Below are 17,123 nucleotides of genomic sequence, written 5' to 3'. Positions count from 1 at the left end.
CAATTTTTTAAAGATGAGATTTTAAAAAATTATAACTTATAATAATGTGAAATTTATTCTTAATTGTAGTTAGGCTAAATTAGGATCATAATTTTTTATGACTATATGAAAGTTATTCATAATTATTAATTCATGTATAGAGTGCCACCATACAGAAGTGTATTTTTCTTTTTATTACATCAAGTTATTCATTATGAAAGTTATTCATAATTATTGATAATAATGTTTTATACTACAATTTTAAAAATTTATATTATAAACCCACTTGTTGCCCAGTTGTCTTTTATTTTGCTGAGTACATGAACTCTATTAAGAGTTTTTTATGCTGCATCGCTCAACGTGTGTTTTTTCTTTACTTCTCTGCACATTCACACAAATATATAAAATAAATTCATAAATTTGCACAGGTTAATAAAAATTCCTGGCTCCGCCCTTAGCTAAAGAGCTATGAAAAACAAATGATTTGGATTAACAATTAAAGACAAGATTCCCCTTCACGATTTACTGGGAAAGCTATTCAGGAGGAAAGATAGATCATATGGTTGATGATGAAGATGAAGACAAGCCTAAAAAGAAGTCGAAGGTTTAGGAGGTGCATCCAGAACGCAAGACGCTGTACAATTTCCTTTGCATTGGTGAAGCCTGGCTAGGAAAATCTTTGTGGTGTGGCCTATGAGTTGTCATAGTTTAGGAATTGAGCTGCGGGGGGCTGCAATCTCGGGTGGTCATTTGTTTCTACAATTTTAATTTTAAACGGTGCATTATGATGGATGATAATATATGTACTAAACTTGAGCTTCGCTAGACTAGCAACTCCTAGTTACATTTTCATGTACACTTTCTTTTCACAACATCAGCATTTCATATAATTCATTCAAAGCACAGTTGTGGCCCGCATTCTTGCTGCACCTAATGATTGAGAACGCTTTACCTTACTGATCTGCCTGCCCCTCACACGTTAGGCCACATCACACTCTGAAGCTTAAGAGTATAAAATAACCCAAAATTGATTGTCATATGCTTCTCCTCCTTTTGCCTGTGTATATGTAATTTCCTAACCTTTCAGCAGTCCCATGCTTCCCCGTCCCCTTTGGAAAGCTATAGAATGGAACTGATGAATGCCCGAACCAGGTTTCTTGCAGTTTCTTTTTTGCATTTTATTTTTCCCTTTTTGATTAAGTACTGTGGTGTAGCTCCTTTTTGACTAGTGCAATGTTACATGAGCATAGAACTAGTCAATCTCTCCTTCCTCTACATCATTTAGAGGATTTGGAACACTTGGTGGTTCAGCATCTTCCTCTTCATCATCCTCTTTCATGTATAAACCTAGTTGTTCCAACGGGTTACTACCTCCAAACTTGAAGCTACCCAAGCCATCCTGAGAGTGGTCTGGGCTTGTCTCATCGACAGAGCTTGGTAACTGTTCGGCAGGGGCAGTTCTAAGCATTTCTAAGTCTTCGAGGAAACGAGAATTCTCATTGATTTCAACGGTCTTTTCCATCTGTACAAACACCAGAAAAATGTTCTGTTGAAAACCAAAACAAGAAGCGTGGGAGGAATAGGTGAGAACCCATTTGTACACTGTTTACCTTCAGCAATGCCTGCCGTGCAGCCTCTCTTTCAACCTCCCTCTTTCGTCTAGCCTCAACGGCAGCATCTGCTTCAGCTTGTCTTCGAGCCTCTTCAGCAGCTTTGGCTTCTGCTTGTAACCGTGCTTTTTCTGCACAGGAAAAATAAAAGCGAAAACCATTACTTAATGATGCACTACTAAAACTTTCAGGAAGAAAAAGGTGGGGAAGCTCTACCCTTACGAAATTCAGCAATTCACAGAAAATTAGCATATGTAAGGTTAATGGTAAAGGTCAAACCTTTCCGTTTCTGCAGTTCAAGTTCCTCTCGCTCCCGACGAAGTTTTTCAGGATCCCCCTTGTCCCCCTGATATCAGCCAAATCAAATTGCACCAGATCACATTCAGTTGAAATGCTCACAAAATGAACAAGACATTAAAATAACTTTGCAAGTAGGGCCAAAATCGAAACCAACCTGAGAAAGTGTCTTTTCTTTTGCTTTTAAAATGGTATCAGCAAATCGATTCTTCAAAAGGGTAGCTCGATAAAGTTTGTCAGGAGACACCTGCCTCTCATTTGGCGCACTTTCCCCTAAATTTTTCAGGGATGAACCATGTGATGCAGCTCCAAATTAATAGCAGATAAACTATCAATTTGTCAACTTACCATCTTGACGAAAATCTGACTCTACAGAACTTGGTTTCTGCTGGGAAGTATGTTCAAGCTGATCCAATCCACTCACCGACTCTGAAAAGGACCACAGATAAATAAATTCTCACAAAGATGGGGAATGCTATAGCTTCAACTGTAAATCATTTCAGCTTAGATTATGCTAAGGTAGAGCAAGCATATAATAGCCATCTACAACCAGTGGGACGTCATAAAGCAAAAGAAAAAATTCCAGCCAGTAAGTTCTTTTTCATTACTGTTATAAGGACACTACACAGTTCTTAATTGCTGGTACCTAATCCAAAAGGACAGATCTGATAACAGAATACTCACGATTTACATCTAGAGGATCACCACTGCCAGTCTTTTCATCTAATTTATCTTTATGACCCGAGACTTTTGGCACCTGAAAGAGAAACTGGGTAAATAGAATGATGGTTGAAAACCATTGCGAACAAGATGGGCATCCAGTAAACCATAGCAGTCAATTTAAAAAACCAAAGCAAGAGGAACATATAATTCCAATTATTTATCATTGACAGCTAGATCAAATGAGCACACACCTTTGATGCGCTAACGGGACTTGACGCTTTAACATCATCAGATTCACTGTCAGAAGAACTACTAGATTCTGAACCTGTGAAGCATACAAAAGATACAACGGGAAATCAATAAATAATTCAATTCAGAGAAACTAACATTATAATGATGCTTGACAACACAACACACACATGCGCGTGCACGCGAACACACACATATAGAGTGACGTACAAACAGTAGGATTAGTTGATAACAACACATATCAGATATCACCTTGATATGAAAACAATCAAACAAATGAACCAATTGATTTAGCCCATAGGTTCAACTATAATAGCTAAATAGGCAACACAGGAGGATAAATAATGAAGTTAAAAAGTATATACAGACCCTTTGCTAATCACATCAGCTTGTTATAATATATCAGCATCTTTGGTACTCAAAAGTCAAAACCGATTATACATATTCTTCTGATCCCAATACCAAATAATAATAAAGAACTTCAAGATCTAGGTCGCTACATGCCTTAGGTGGAAAGAGAATATTAAAGATCAAACAAAAGATAAATTGTAGCATCCACGAAGAGTTTACCACTGGAGCTGCCTGGGCTCACACGTTTACTGCTTTTAATGGCTGTATCCTTCTCAATCTCCATGGGAGGGTAGCTTGAGACAGGAGGCTCATTTCCACCAATATCAATATCCTCATCAGGTAAGTCATTGCCTAAATGCAAGATGGGAAAAACAAGTCACAAAGAGATCCTAAATAACTTGAGCACTAAGGGTGCATTCGGTATTGTTTTCAAATCTTATTTTCTGGTTTTTGGATTCATGAAGCACCAAATACGTGTTTGTTAGATCATCTTTCAATTAGGAAATATAAAATTCATATTACACTTTTAAAAAAGGAATTATGAAAATAACTTTTTCTTGTTTTCTTTGTTTTCCAAAATGACAACTTTCTTCAACCATATCTCAAAATAATAATAATAATAATAATAACATCATAATCAATAATAATATATAGAGCCCTGATATAATATTCAGGCACAACGGCCCCGAGAAAATCCTCAGGCATCCCAAAAAAAAAAAATTCAGGCACACCATCGCTGAAAAACATTAAAAAGCCATGGAAAAATCTTCAGACAAAAGAATCTTTTGAACAAATTGTTATTATAAAACTATATTAATTTGATAGTCTTTCATGACTTCTAATAGCAAGATTTCTTATTGTTCACATGTACTTTCCCAAAGCTACAAAAAACAGGAGCCAATTATCGACAATAAAAATTAAACAGATATTTTTGCGGCTGTTTCTATGAAATAATCAAATATCGAACATCTGGCAACTGCTATAAAGCATCAAGGGATATTGACATGTTGAGAAGATAAAGCCGAAATTGCACTTTGACAAAAAGTCAAAGGACAACCTAATAAGGGGGAAATGTGGGGGATAATAATATTTAGTTAAAAAGCCCAAGTGGGTTGGCCCAGTACACGTGATTTAATATATTTAAGTAAAAGTCTCTACGCTCACTTGAGTATAGAATACAACAAGTACACACCGATTCCATTCAAAACGACCAAAATGAATTATAATTGAGGACAAGGCTGCTTCAATTGGAAGGATAAGATCGAACAAGAAGTAACGAGAAGAAGAAAAAGCAAGCTATAAAGAAGCTAGGAAGCCAAAGAATGAAGCCAAGGCAAACTGAAGTATAGAAAGCAAAGCTGACTTTCAAAAATCAGTAAAGAAGCCAAGCCAACAGCCACTCAAACATAACTTCTTCAACCACTCATCATCAATTCAAGTGAAGCAAGGCAATAAGAGAGAATCCAATAAAGAAGCTAAACAAAGAAGGAAGCCAACAGAAAAAAGAAGCCAAATCAAGCAGCCGATAACTCAAGCAAATAAGCAAAGGCCCTATGTCACAAGCTTCAACAGCAACATCCCTGGAGACAAGCTTAAGCAAGAATAGATGTCTATCTTTCGTTGTACAAGCAAACTGCACAGATCTATTATTATTATTGTTGTTGTTGTTGTTATATCTTGAAAAAACAATCTCCCTCACAATAGTCTTTCCTTTTTTTTAATACATTATAATATTTATGTTTTGATATATTAATTAAAATCAAATATGTATAGTTTATCATTTTTCTTGATCCAAGTAAAATTAAGAAGACTACCTAATGTATTCTTAAAATTAAAATAATCAAATTCATTAAATAATTAAAATGATCAACTATTACTTAATGTTTAGTTGATGAAAATTAATCCAATGATAATTATTTAAAATATTCCTATCAAACATGTTCTACTTTTTCTTGTTTTCAAGGTTATTTTTGAAAATGACACCGATCACATAGATTTTCATTCTCCTTTTTTCACATGAAAGCAGCAATTGGACAACAATACCGAATACAACCCTAAGACATCAAATGAACTAGAAAATAACCTTTGCCCTGTTGCATGGATGAATTGCTTAGTCCAGATTCGTTCAACAGCTGCAACAGATAAAAACACAGAATATGTAATACCTTGACACATGCAAGAGAAAACAGAAATTCAAAATTAGGGTGGTCAGCAAAGTGGTCTACCTCTATTTCACAAGGTTCAACATTTGCTTGGTTCTTTTGTTTTTCTTCTAAATAGTCATCTAAAAGCTTCCGCAATGTCAACAAAGTATCATTACTCAGATCATCAATATCAATCTCAATTTCGTCCTCACCAGTTTCTCTTCCATTGGAACTATGTTCTCTCAAGAAATCAATGATATGAACGGGCATTTCTGCCAACAAAGACTCCAGTTCCCTGCCCAAATTGTGCTTTTCTTGATCTGTCATTACTGGTTTAACAGCCGTCGGCACAATTTCCTGACACATTATTTCAATTTTTTTCCTTTTTGCGGGAGGGATTGCCTTAGCTGTTTCAACATTAGCACGTGGGGCAGACTTTTCTGGAAGGGATTGGGGCTTGGTTACTGGTAATTTTTTCTCAATAGCTTTCCACCTTGCTTCAAAAAACTTACGAAGAGTATCTGCCATGATGTGGAAATCATTCCCCGGTGGATTATACGTCATTGCATTGCTAAATGTAAGCCTCACATCAGCAAGAAATTCTAATGGGCTTGAATATGCATTTGATGCCATCTTCTCTTTAATTGTTCCAAAATCCATTGGATGCTTTATAATAGTATAATAATCTGGAATGTTCATCTTAACTACATCAACAGGGGTGTTGAAAACCCAACCATACTGATGAGACATTAATCGTTTCAACAATGTCTCGCACTGCTTCATCAAAATTACATTTCCAGTGCCTGTAGTTGAAGTTGGTTTTCCTGCAGATTCAAACCTTCCTGAAGTACCCCGATTCCATCCGCGACTGTTATTACTCACAGGATTTACTTTCTTCCCTGGCCCACAAGTCATCACCAACGATTTTCTGGAGTTCTGTACTTGAGGTCTATTTGGTCCATTGCTACAACTAAGAATATCACTAGAAGAAGACACTGTAACCCCATTTGTTCTCTGCACCCCAACTTTCTTTTGAAGTATCCTTATCTGTTCCAGATCTGATGTCAACTTATGCACTAGATCTTTTCTTTCAGACCGCGACAGATTTGGAAGAGAAAGGACTTGTAAAGGGACACCAAAGGCATCCCATTTGTCAGGATTTAAATTAATGCATTTTCTTGTTGGTGCACTTGAATCTTCAGAAGCAGTGATCTCAGCATCAATCCGTCCCGAGCTACCAGACCCCTCCGATTCACCAGTGGTCTCAAACGCATTACTACGGTAATACCCCCCTGAGAACCTATCATTCTTCCCCATCATCTTTGCCAGAGCTTTATCTTAAGGTCCAGATATCAAGAGGACAACAAATGTTGGTCTAACCAGTAATAACCAAACTCTGCACATTTTAATCATAGGAGGACATTATTCCCTCCGGATTTCAGTTAACATTAAAAGTAATATTAGCAACAACTGTCAAACTACTGACCAGTAACACAACTAACTCAATAAACTTGATTTAACCATTATGTTCAACAAATTCACTAATTCAAGACACATCCTTTCTTTCATGTTTTCACAAATTCAGTTCGAAATGAAAATTAGGTCAATTAAATTTCATTTTACAGATAAATTTCTAATTTCCTATAGTTCTAAATGTAAATTTTCGGGCTTTGGTAATATTAAACCCCAATAGAACACATACTGTTTCACTGCAAGAACACTTACTGGGCTTCAAGAACATAAGAATTCAAGATCCAAAACTCAATCTGAATACTTAAAATTGAGCAATAACAACAAAAAACAAGAGACCGAATGGAAAAACATTAAATTATATGTAAGAACGCGTACAAGACAAAAAATATTAAATCTTGAAATTACCCAAAGCCTCAAGTCAATTACCATCTACTACTTGCGACCAGAGCCAAAACAATTCTCCATAGTAGCAAAATTTCTTGCTCTTAGGAACTTCAGTTTATGGTAAAAATAGCTTGGAAACTGGAATTGCAACCATCTCTGAATCACACAACCCTAAATCAATACTTAGTGCATACGCAAACTGGGGCGAACCGAGCCGTAGAAATTTTAAAAACTAACTTGGTGAGAGACCTGAAGTGGTTGGGTAACACGAACTGGGCCGAATCGAACAGGAGAGGTGAAGACTTATTAGATAAATGACGAAGCTTTAACTTTGAAACCGAGAGAAAGAAGCAAATTTTAGAGAGAGAATGAGCGTTTACACTTCGCTCCTCTCCAGTCCCATTACTTAAAGGCGAACGCCTTCCTTTTACAGCCACGGTTCGACAGATGTGGACCGTTCGATTCCCACATCCAGAGAATTGGACGGATTGGATTAGTTATCGTTTGGCCGTTAGATTTGGATTTGACGGATATGATTGTAATTTGCAAAAGAGAGCTTCTAGACAAATTAACGCTTGATGTGGAAAAGCATAGCGGCGGCTACTTGAATGTGGTTGGGTGCAATTTGTGTCGAGTGGAAAAGCATTGAACGCAATTAGATTTGATTGGTTTAAATTTATCTGATCCGTGGGTACGGGTGTAATTTAAACTCTACCAGCAAAAGCTGCTTTGCGGCTTTCGTGTCACGTGGCGATTGTGAGCTTGTACGCGGTCTGCGATCCATGGTAAGAAGTAAGAACCAGACAACCAGTGAACCCTGAACAATAATTATACCTTTTAGAATTTTGTTTAATTATAGTCCGATTTGTGTAATATTAATTAAAAACTATAGGAGGTCTCTAAAGAAAAAAAAAAAAAAAAAACCCTTTTTTTCAATTATTTCAAGTGAGATTTTTAAGAATTTGACACGACTTTCAAAAGATGACAGAGATTTTCGCAAAATTGGAAAACTAAGCTAAATTTATCATATAAAGTGGATGAAATATTTTTGATATTTCTAATTTATGAGCACTATTTATAGTTGGTGAAAGATTTTTTTATATATTTTTATTTTTTTAATAATAATAATAGAGATGGTAAAAAAAATTTGGATCCGACATGGATCCGTAAAGATCCAAAAGATCTGAATTTGAAAAAATTCGGATCTGCACTTTAAAAAATGTGGATCAGGAGTTTAAGTATTATAGCGGATCCGCATCCGGATGCAAGTGTATTGGAAAAATCGGATATCCGGATCCAGATATTTTAATTATAATATTAATTTAATCTATTTTTTTTTTTAAAGATATATAAGTTATAATTGAAAAAAAAACAAAAACAAATCCAGTATCCCTAAATCGAAAAGCGCAGACAGCAACAGCATCACTCACTCACCAAACCGTTCACGCCTCACACCTCCACCACTCACAAGCGCTTGAAATCGAAAACCACCCTAAATCCCTAACCCTTGAACGCCGTCCGGCTTGCAGTCGCTGTCATCGAACACCGAATGCCTCGCCTGAGCTGAGCACGCGTTGTTGTCGTCGAAGGTTGAGCGCCGGCTGCCCTGCCTCGCCTCGCTCAGTGCACTTCGCCGTCATCAAACGTCGGCAACCCGCTGCATCTTGGCTCGCGTGAAACACTCTGTATTTGGCTGCCTTGTCCATTCTTTCCACTGTTGGTCGCTGTTAACACAAAAGGTGGGCACGAATTTCCAGCAAATCAATTTCTGATTTTAAGTGAATTAATACGTATAAGCATAAATGCATAAATGTAGTTTCTGATTTGTAGTGTTTTTTATTTGCGGATTTTAATGGTTGTGTACTTGAATTTTGCGGGTTTTATGATGATGTTGTATTTTATTCATGTTAAATTGGTAATTGTTGATTATAATTGAATTTTATTTGAATTTATTACTTAAATTGTTGAATTTTTAAATAATGTTTTAAATTATTTAATTTAATTTTGCGGATCCGGATATCCGGAATATCCGCGTGCATCCGTTGTGAATATTAAAATTTACGGATCCGGATGCAGGATCCGGATATAGATTTGTAAATCCGGATCCGGATATAGATTTGTAAATCCGGATCCGGATATAGATTTGTAATCCGGATCCGGATCTGGATTTTTGCCAACCCTATTAATAGAGTGTGTCTGTCCTCGTAGAGATATATCTAAGGAAGCTTAATCATGTAAATTTTGTGTTTTTTGTTATTATTTCGTTTGTCCATTTTAAGGTTTTTTTTTTTTTAATTTTTAAACATCCTTTCCTAATTATTTTTTATTTATTTTGTAATTAAGTTGAGACAGAGTGTAACGGTTATAAAATAAAGAACAACTCAGCTACTCAAAGAGCTATAAGAACTAATTAACTTAATCACAATCCTTAACAATTTACTACTAATATCTCGTAATTTTCCTTCCTACCCACTAGTGTGTAGATTGAATGCAATAACTTAATATTCATAATCCTCAATAATAAATGTTTATATATACGTCTATATCTATTTGTTAAATTGTCTGTCACTACCGTAAGTATGGCAAAATGGCCCAAGCGCGAGCCTCTTAACCTCAAATTTCAATACTCGTCCAAGGCTAATGGTGTGTTTGAGATTGAGGTTGAGCAGCTGTATCTTTAAAGTTACAGTACTAAAATATTTGGTAAACACTAGCTGCTGTAACTTGAAAGTTATGTGGATGTGGTTTTTCACTTGTATCATGGAAAATCTATTATATCTTTAATAATTTTGTCAAAATTATTATTTAAAATATATATTTACTACATATTATTAATTTTTGCGTGATGGACTTGGCATTACCAAAGATGATGAGAACGTGAACTCTCAACCATTTGTGCGTTGGAGGGGCCCTTTCTTATTTTGTGCGGAAGCTATTTCTAAAGCGCAAGCTGAAACAAGTGAAATCAAAGCTCATTACTTGAATACTAAGCAACTGTAGCTTAAAAGCTATATTACCTCAATCCCAAACACACCCTAAGCCCGGGTTGGGCCTACAAAAAAGCATGAGCTTTGGCTCAGCCCTTATGAAAAATTAAATTAAATTAAAAAGTAAACGTAAACTTGTAATTTGCAAAATCTAAAATGAAAATTATACTCTCCCAGACCAGCCGACAGTCGCCTTCCGTACAAAACTTTTCCAAACAGCCAAACGCCGGCCAACACACGTCAATCTGGTGACTGCTGCGGCTCTGCCTTCTCTCCTGACACCGGCGACCACTATTAATCTTGACATTGTTCCGCTGGCTACTGCCATCTGTAACATAAAGGAGTTAAACTTTTAAAAGCCCCGATCAGCTCTGTTAAATTAAGCTGCTACTTTTTTTTTTTTAACTTATTGGTTCATTTTTTGTTTTATAACTTAGAAGTGAATTATTCAGTGATTGATGAACTGGATTTATTCTGAATTTTGTGAAAAGGAATTGACAAGCTGTTGTTACTTGTTAAGTTAATTTTTTGAAATTATGTTATAATTATCTATTCACGTAAATGAGAAAAATTATAATATACTACAATCAGATTTCTATTGGTTTGATTGATATAAATGTCATAACATTATAAGATGAGACTATAAATCTGAAAAAGGGCTTGACGGCTCAGCCCATTTGCCATCCCTATGGTCATGGAAGGTGGTTGTTAAAAACCTATATGGTTTTTTAATTGAGTGATTTTATCAAACCACAAGAAGGTTTGTGAAAAATACCCTAAAGGGTATTAAAATACAACTGAACCAACTACTTTACCCTCTCTTTTCAAAGCTGTGTCCTTTGCAATCTTCTTCGTGTTTGTCCGATTGAAAAGCCCTAAAAATGAGGTTCTAGGTTTTGCAGATCTCAGCAGAATTTCAGGGCATCATTGTCTTGCTTTTGTGTTTGGGTCAGGTCAGTCACGAACTCATTATTGAGTCAACAAGCCTTTGTTTGAGTTTAATTGCTGCTAGCTTAGCTGCTGAGAAACGGCAGGAAACAAAAAGTAAGGAGAAGTTCGAAACTTGTCTTCTAATTTGATTATGTCTTTGAAAGAATAGGAGAATCTGTGCTATTACTTGAATTAATTTATGGTGATTTTACTCATTTTTGTTTTTTCTTTTGACTGAATGATTTTTCGTACTTGCCTTTTGTAAATTGAAAATTGTTGGACACAGGCTTCCTGCTATTACGCTGTTTCAATTTTCAGGGACAATGAAATTTTCATCTGCAGATTGTTAATTAGTATAATTAATCGTTTGTAGTAGACTTGTTAGTGAAATTTGAAAATTATAATTTGTTTGATTTTCCAATACTTTTTTTTATAAGAAAATGAAAAAATTATGAATGTTCAATGTTAAACTGGACAAAACCTGTCCCCTGTCCCTGTCAATGGTTCGATTTGTTAGTTATTATTATTTTTTAAAATTTATTATTAGCAGTAGTAGGTAGTTATTTTTTTCAATAGTTATTATTTATATTATAAGTACAATAAATAAAACCCAGTTTAGGGGCTAAATCGTTTGGTTATGAAACTATTGATTTCCAATTTTCTTGATTTATTGTAGTTTCGGAAAGGCACATGACACATGCTTGCTCTTTTACACTTTCTAAGGCTTTGTAAGTATATTCTCTTTTTTAGCATTTTTTATATATTTTTTCTATTCCTAGAGCTTTGATTCACAATTTGTGTTGGCGTGGTGTATTGTGTTTGTTCAGAAATGAAGAACGTAGATCTTCTAAACAATGTAGTTCTATAAAAATCAGCTGATGGAAAGTTAAGTTACTTGTAGATGTTCTAAAATGATGAAATATAATTTGATTCTTTTAATATAGATCAAAAATATTTTTTTATGGTTTTCTGACTCAGTTTCAGCTGTGGAACTAAATTGATGTTAATTGCTGTTGAAATATGTCATACTCGGGTCTTGTTTTCTAATAATATAGTTGTTGAATTCTAGAAATTTTGGAGCTTTATTTGTGCGGCGGTCAAAGTTTCACTTGAATTGTCTGCCAAAGTGTTCCTGTACACCATTTCGGATGGAAAGTAGTAGTAGCCTGAGAATTGGTAATATTGATTCAAGAGGTGCATTAGTAGTTCTGGAAGGTTTAGATCGATGTGGGAAGACTTCTCAATGTAGTCGACTGCTCTCATACTTGGAGGGTTTGGGCCATTCGGTTGAGTTATGGCGATTTCCTGACAGAACTACTAGCGTAGGGCAAATGATATCTGCATATCTTTCGAATGAGTCACACTTGGATGATCACACAATCCATCTGCTCTTTAGTGCAAACCGCTGGGAGAAAAGGTCTGAATTATTGCCATATGAGATTTGCTCTGTCTTGCTTTGAATGTAACCTGAGTTTGCTTGGCTGTTTAGTAATTTAGGGCGTCTGATTGTTCTATGTGATAGATCAAATGCACTATACTCATACCCAGCTTTGGGGGATTTGGGCAATTTCAGAGTCATCTTTCCTGAGTTGATTTGAGAAACTAATTTAATCAAACATGTATGTTTCACTTCATTTACTTATCGATAAACCTCTAATTCCTGAAGCTTAAACTTCTAGCTTAACACATGGATCTAGAGATTCGTAAATCCCATCCTAATTTCCTTATGTGTGGATTTTGGACTGGGATAACATTCTGCTATTCCTATGCTTAGGTAGGACTGACACATTGAGTATGACTTAGATGAGAAATATTAGGTGGGTGTGCAAAATTCTGAATTGAGATTCTTGATTCTGTGGTTTCTTCCTGGACTGGACCATGCTATGGAGTTGCAATGGACCCATTGAGTAGGCTTTTATAGAGGATATGGGAATATAAACTTTGAGATGAAGTGTCTGGTTTTCCTTACTGTTCATTGTGGAACTTTACATGACATGTTGCAGCAATGCACAGCATGACCAGGGAACCTGAGTGCCTGATGCGTTATCAAGATAATAAACATACACCATTTATTTTGGGTTGCAGGTGAGTGGAGTTTTGTTCCAAGGTAGGCATAGTGGCTGTTGTAATAACATCGCCAAGTTCCTGTAGCTCTGTATGATGGTTGTGGGACATAGTGGTATGGTTGAGCACTTGAGTCATTTGGATCTTAATTGTTAGAGTAAGCCCTTTAGGCTTGATGGTTAGTCTGGGTTCCTAAGACTTTGGATAAACTGATAGGCTGATAATCATATGAAGGGAAATCTTATGATTTCACTTATCTTTTGTGCAAGTTTGTGTGTTCTCCTTTGGTTTTTAAATCAACTACGTAAAAAGTTATCTGGATAAACTGATAGGCTGATAATCATGAGGGGAAATCTTATGATTTCACTTATTTTTGAGCAAGTTTGTGTGTTCTCTTTTGGTTTTTAAATGAAATAAGTAAAAAGTTATCCAATGCTTTTGCAGGTCAATGATGGAAGCTAAACTGAAAGCTGGAACTACCCTCATTGTTGACCGTTATTCTTATTCTGGGGTGGCTTTCTCATCTGCTAAAGGAATCGATATTGAATGGTGTAAGGTGAATACTTGCTAAAAAATGCTTTGACAGTGAAATTTTTGTTATTTGCTGTTCATTAATGAATTTGGTGAGGTCTCCTGCTTATTAAACAATATATGTATATGTATATAGTGAGGTCTTTTTTTGCAGGCACCAGAGATTGGGTTGCTGGCTCCAGATTCGGTACTTTATCTTGACATACCTCCGGAGGTCAGTTGTTTAATATAAGTTTCATAGATGCCAATTGCGTTTGGCTAGGCACCTTGCTCTGGTTGTATATTGCTTTTACTGATTTGTTACCAACCAACAGCTAGATCTTAGGTTTTCCTGAAATATTGTTCGAGGCAGGCAAGGAACTATCCTGCTTAATGATCAGTTGACCTTAAGAAATTTCTGTGTTTAATTTTCTGGTTTTCCATTTTGTTAGAAACGCGTGACAATCTATTCATAATTAGGTCATTTATATTAGTACCTGACAGTAACACCCTGCTGAAACTAGAGGATTTTTTGTCCTTTTTATATGGTTCACTCACCTGTATGCATTCCTGGCCTTTTATGCACAACCTTGCATTTTCTTCTTAATTATTTAAGAAGAAAAATGGGAAACCATCTATCTAGCTGTTGTGATAATTTATATAGGTTTATAGATTTGCATAAGGATATATAGCAATATATGGTCCTCTGTAAACAAGTAGGTAGGTGAATGGGTAGTCAGAAAAGAGTTGGCAAAACAAACATCTTGGGGGCAACATCACTAGTGTTCACAAACTAATGGCAATTGAATCATCCTTTTTTGCTAAGGGATACTTCAATATTGTTTTTCAAATGAACGAACATTTACCTCAATATTTTAATAGACAATTTTGTTATTTACTCAGCTCGTTAAGTTGCTTCTTTAAACATGCATTTTTTTATCCTATTTCTATAGTTTTCACCTTCTTCATGATAAACTTTAAAATGTTGGTGTCACTTCCAAATTATTAGAAAGCTGCAGAAAGAGGAGGCTATGGTGGTGAGAGATATGAACATCTAGAGTTTCAAAGGAAAGTAGCTCAATGCTATCAGATGCTTCGTGATTCCTCCTGGAAGGTAACATTTTCCTTGGTTTGTTTAGCCGTTACATGGCAATAGTGAGGCCTCATAGTCCGCATTTTTTTTTCTGGATAATGATGCCTTAGTTCCACTGCACTGAACCATTTTTTTCACTTGGAACTAAATTTTTGCTTAATTGTTTCTGATTTTTGGAATTTGAAATCAATTTCCAATGTTTTCCCATGTACTTTACTGCTGAGTGGATATTCTTTCTGAGCTACTCAACCCTGCTATACCATTGAGCTTGTTTTCAATTATCCAATTTGCTTTTAGTAGGAGATAACGGATACGGTCGCCATACTCATAGCTAAATGTAAGACACTGCTTGCAGATAATAGATGCCTGTCAATCTATAGAAGACGTTGAGAAGCAGCTGAAAGAGATAGTGTTGGATCAGGTCACTGCTTGCAAAAAAGGGAAGCCCCTTTCCCTCCTCTGGTCATGTTAGTTAAAATAGTTTATCATTATTATTTTTCTTTTTTTCACTTGAAGTGGGTGTCATGTGTAACTTATCTTTGCCAACTTTCCCTAGTATTTTGCCCTGCAATGGCTTTTATGTATTATTCCGGCAGTGTGAGACACACAAGGTGAACTTTCTCATTTAATCAGGTGATAGTCGAGATTGTTTAAAATATGGTGTCTAGCCGAATTTGTCAAATTCCTATTGTGAAATTACAAGGGGGTGGGTGATATTTTCACCTCTCATCACTCATCAGAGCCCCTCAAATGGTGTCAGGACACCTTCGAAAATATAATCACGAAAAAGGGTAAATGTTTGTTTAATCTTCTTATATTTTGTCTTTAAGTGTGTTTAATTTCAATATCTTAAATGATATTTGAAAATATTTTTTTATTTTTACAATAATATCCTTGAAGTAATATTATTGACATTAATTAATTTATCTTTTAGAATTTAATTAATTTACCATATTAGTCTTAAAAGCAAAATAACAAGATTAAAATTTATAAAATTTTTATATTACTTTTAAGGTTAATTTAATAAGTTAATATTTCTTTTTCTTTTTGTTAATATTGTAAAGAAGGTAAGAGTATTGTAGCAAGGGCATTATTATAAAAATAAAGAAAAAGCATGGATAGAAGTGAAAAAAATTAGTAGTTGCTTTGAAATATTTTTTTTTAAAATATAGGAACTAAATGATCATATAATTAAAAATATATAAATTAAATGAATGTTTACCTACAAAAAATTCACGTTCACATTATTTCGACAATTTTGAATAAATAAGAAATTTGAACCATCAAACAATTAAATTCTCATTAAATTCCAATGAACCAATTATTATTATGAGGGTAATTATTATTATTTTGACAGTTTAATAGAATGTATTGATGTAATTACATATACTTCTTCTACCCGTTAGTTATAGTTAGTTTGACTGTTAGTGGACTATTAAAATTATAAAAATACCCCTTGTTGCTAAAATACCCCCCTTATTAAATAAAACTTTAAGAACCGATGGGTCATAAAATTTGTTGGAATCACAAAACATCCAAAAAGATCAAATTATCCATCATTATTTTTAAAAAAAAAAACTAAAATAGAACTAAAGCTGCCATTTATTACCGTTGTAGATAAACAATAATATTTTGAGCAGCAACACCTATTTATGGAGGCTTTTGCAAGTCAACAAATCACCATAGAAAATCTATTCTTCATTTTCTTCTTAAGAAATGTTTGCATAAGCGATAAAAATTTTAGACCTTGAGGACATCAACAAAGAGAAATCAACATGCAGAGAAAAAAAAAATTCAAAATACAAAAAACCCATTTTCATTTGTAAGTAACTTAGAATCAACAAACAATTAACTACATCTGATTCGCATATTTGAACTAGATAAATGAAAACTAACTTCTTTCTTGCTCCAATTCTAGTCACGGCTGAAGCCATTCGCCGTTGGTACTCGCTTCATGAAAGACTTGAGCCACGATCAAAACTCATCCCGTTCATAAATAATGCTAAAATATATTTTTAATCTTGATAAAAGCTTCGGGCAAAAGGAGCTCCTTCACAGCTTTAGAAGGATGAAATTGGTGTTGGCTTTTGCTTGTGTGAAAGAGAAAGCCAAGTGGATGTTATGAATTTTTCCTTTTTTTCCACTGGTTATTGTATAGCACTAGTTAACAGGGTGTAGCAGCCAATATTTCTCAGACATCAATACAATATCGCTTTAATTTTAAATTATTTTAGATTTTAAATATACTTTTACACATTTACCCTTTTATACTAATGCAATACGTATTTTTATACTAACGGCAAGGGAGGTATATGTAATTACATCAATACATTCTATATAAGTGTCAAGTACCTAAACCTTATGGGAGATCCCTAAAAATTACCTAATA

General features: G+C 34.9%; 2 protein-coding genes across 6 annotated transcripts; one reads left to right on the top strand and one right to left on the bottom strand.

Moving 5' to 3' along the window:
• Positions 1-379: 379 nt before the first annotated feature.
• LOC18052249 (transcription factor GTE8) lies at positions 380-7,554 on the bottom strand. Of its 2 annotated transcripts, none has more exons than XM_006447085.2 (11): positions 7,172-7,554; positions 5,375-6,689; positions 5,233-5,281; positions 3,369-3,500; positions 2,801-2,874; positions 2,571-2,643; positions 2,235-2,315; positions 2,044-2,159; positions 1,869-1,935; positions 1,590-1,720; positions 380-1,501 (listed from the first exon to the last, which is right to left on the bottom strand). In XM_006447085.2, exons 2-11 carry the CDS (start codon positions 6,611-6,613, stop codon positions 1,232-1,234), a joined length of 2,232 nt encoding a protein of 743 aa, XP_006447148.1. In that variant the 5' UTR covers positions 6,614-6,689; positions 7,172-7,554; the 3' UTR covers positions 380-1,231. The 2 variants fall into 2 exon arrangements, with proteins under 2 accessions (XP_006447148.1, XP_006447149.1); XM_006447086.2 differs by having other exon boundaries at positions 7,193-7,554.
• Positions 7,555-8,520: 966 nt separating this feature from the next.
• Positions 8,521-15,520, top strand: LOC18052248 (thymidylate kinase). 4 transcript variants are annotated; one of them, XM_006447083.2, is made up of 7 exons: positions 8,521-8,889; positions 11,744-11,795; positions 12,137-12,484; positions 13,576-13,687; positions 13,817-13,876; positions 14,651-14,755; positions 15,090-15,520. In XM_006447083.2, the coding sequence occupies exons 2-7, from the start codon at positions 11,758-11,760 to the stop codon at positions 15,204-15,206; spliced, it is 780 nt and encodes a 259-aa protein (XP_006447146.1). In that variant the 5' UTR covers positions 8,521-8,889; positions 11,744-11,757; the 3' UTR covers positions 15,207-15,520. The 4 variants fall into 4 exon arrangements, with proteins under 4 accessions (XP_006447146.1, XP_006447144.1, XP_006447143.1 ...); XM_006447081.2 differs by lacking the exon at positions 8,521-8,889 and adding an exon at positions 10,269-11,090; XM_006447080.2 differs by lacking the exon at positions 8,521-8,889 and adding an exon at positions 10,269-11,181.
• Positions 15,521-17,123: the final 1,603 nt, after the last annotated feature.

This window comes from Citrus clementina, unplaced genomic scaffold (genome assembly GCF_000493195.1).
Source record: "Citrus clementina cultivar Clemenules unplaced genomic scaffold, Citrus_clementina_v1.0 scaffold_2, whole genome shotgun sequence".
NCBI classification, from domain to species: Eukaryota; Viridiplantae; Streptophyta; class Magnoliopsida; order Sapindales; family Rutaceae; genus Citrus; species Citrus x clementina.
This window is presented reverse-complemented; position numbering and strand designations above follow the sequence as displayed.

Bases quoted from the DNA above. Each gene is read 5' to 3' on its own strand.
- LOC18052249 (XM_006447085.2), bottom strand. From the start codon at position 6,613: ATGATGGGGAAGAATGATAGGTTCTCAGGGGGGTATTACCGTAGTAAT. The intron at 2,875-3,368 runs GTAAACTCTTCG...TATGCTTCACAG, and splicing joins GAGCCCAGGCAGCTCCAGTG to GTTCAGAATCTAGTAGTTCT. The intron at 2,644-2,800 runs GTGTGTGCTCAT...TTTCTCTTTCAG, and splicing joins GTCCCGTTAGCGCATCAAAG to GTGCCAAAAGTCTCGGGTCA.
- LOC18052248 (XM_006447083.2), top strand. From the start codon at position 11,758: ATGACACATGCTTGCTCTTTTACACTTTCTAAGGCTTT. The intron at 11,796-12,136 runs GTAAGTATATTC...GTTGAATTCTAG, and splicing joins TTTACACTTTCTAAGGCTTT to AAATTTTGGAGCTTTATTTG. The intron at 12,485-13,575 runs GTCTGAATTATT...ATGCTTTTGCAG, and splicing joins GCAAACCGCTGGGAGAAAAG to GTCAATGATGGAAGCTAAAC.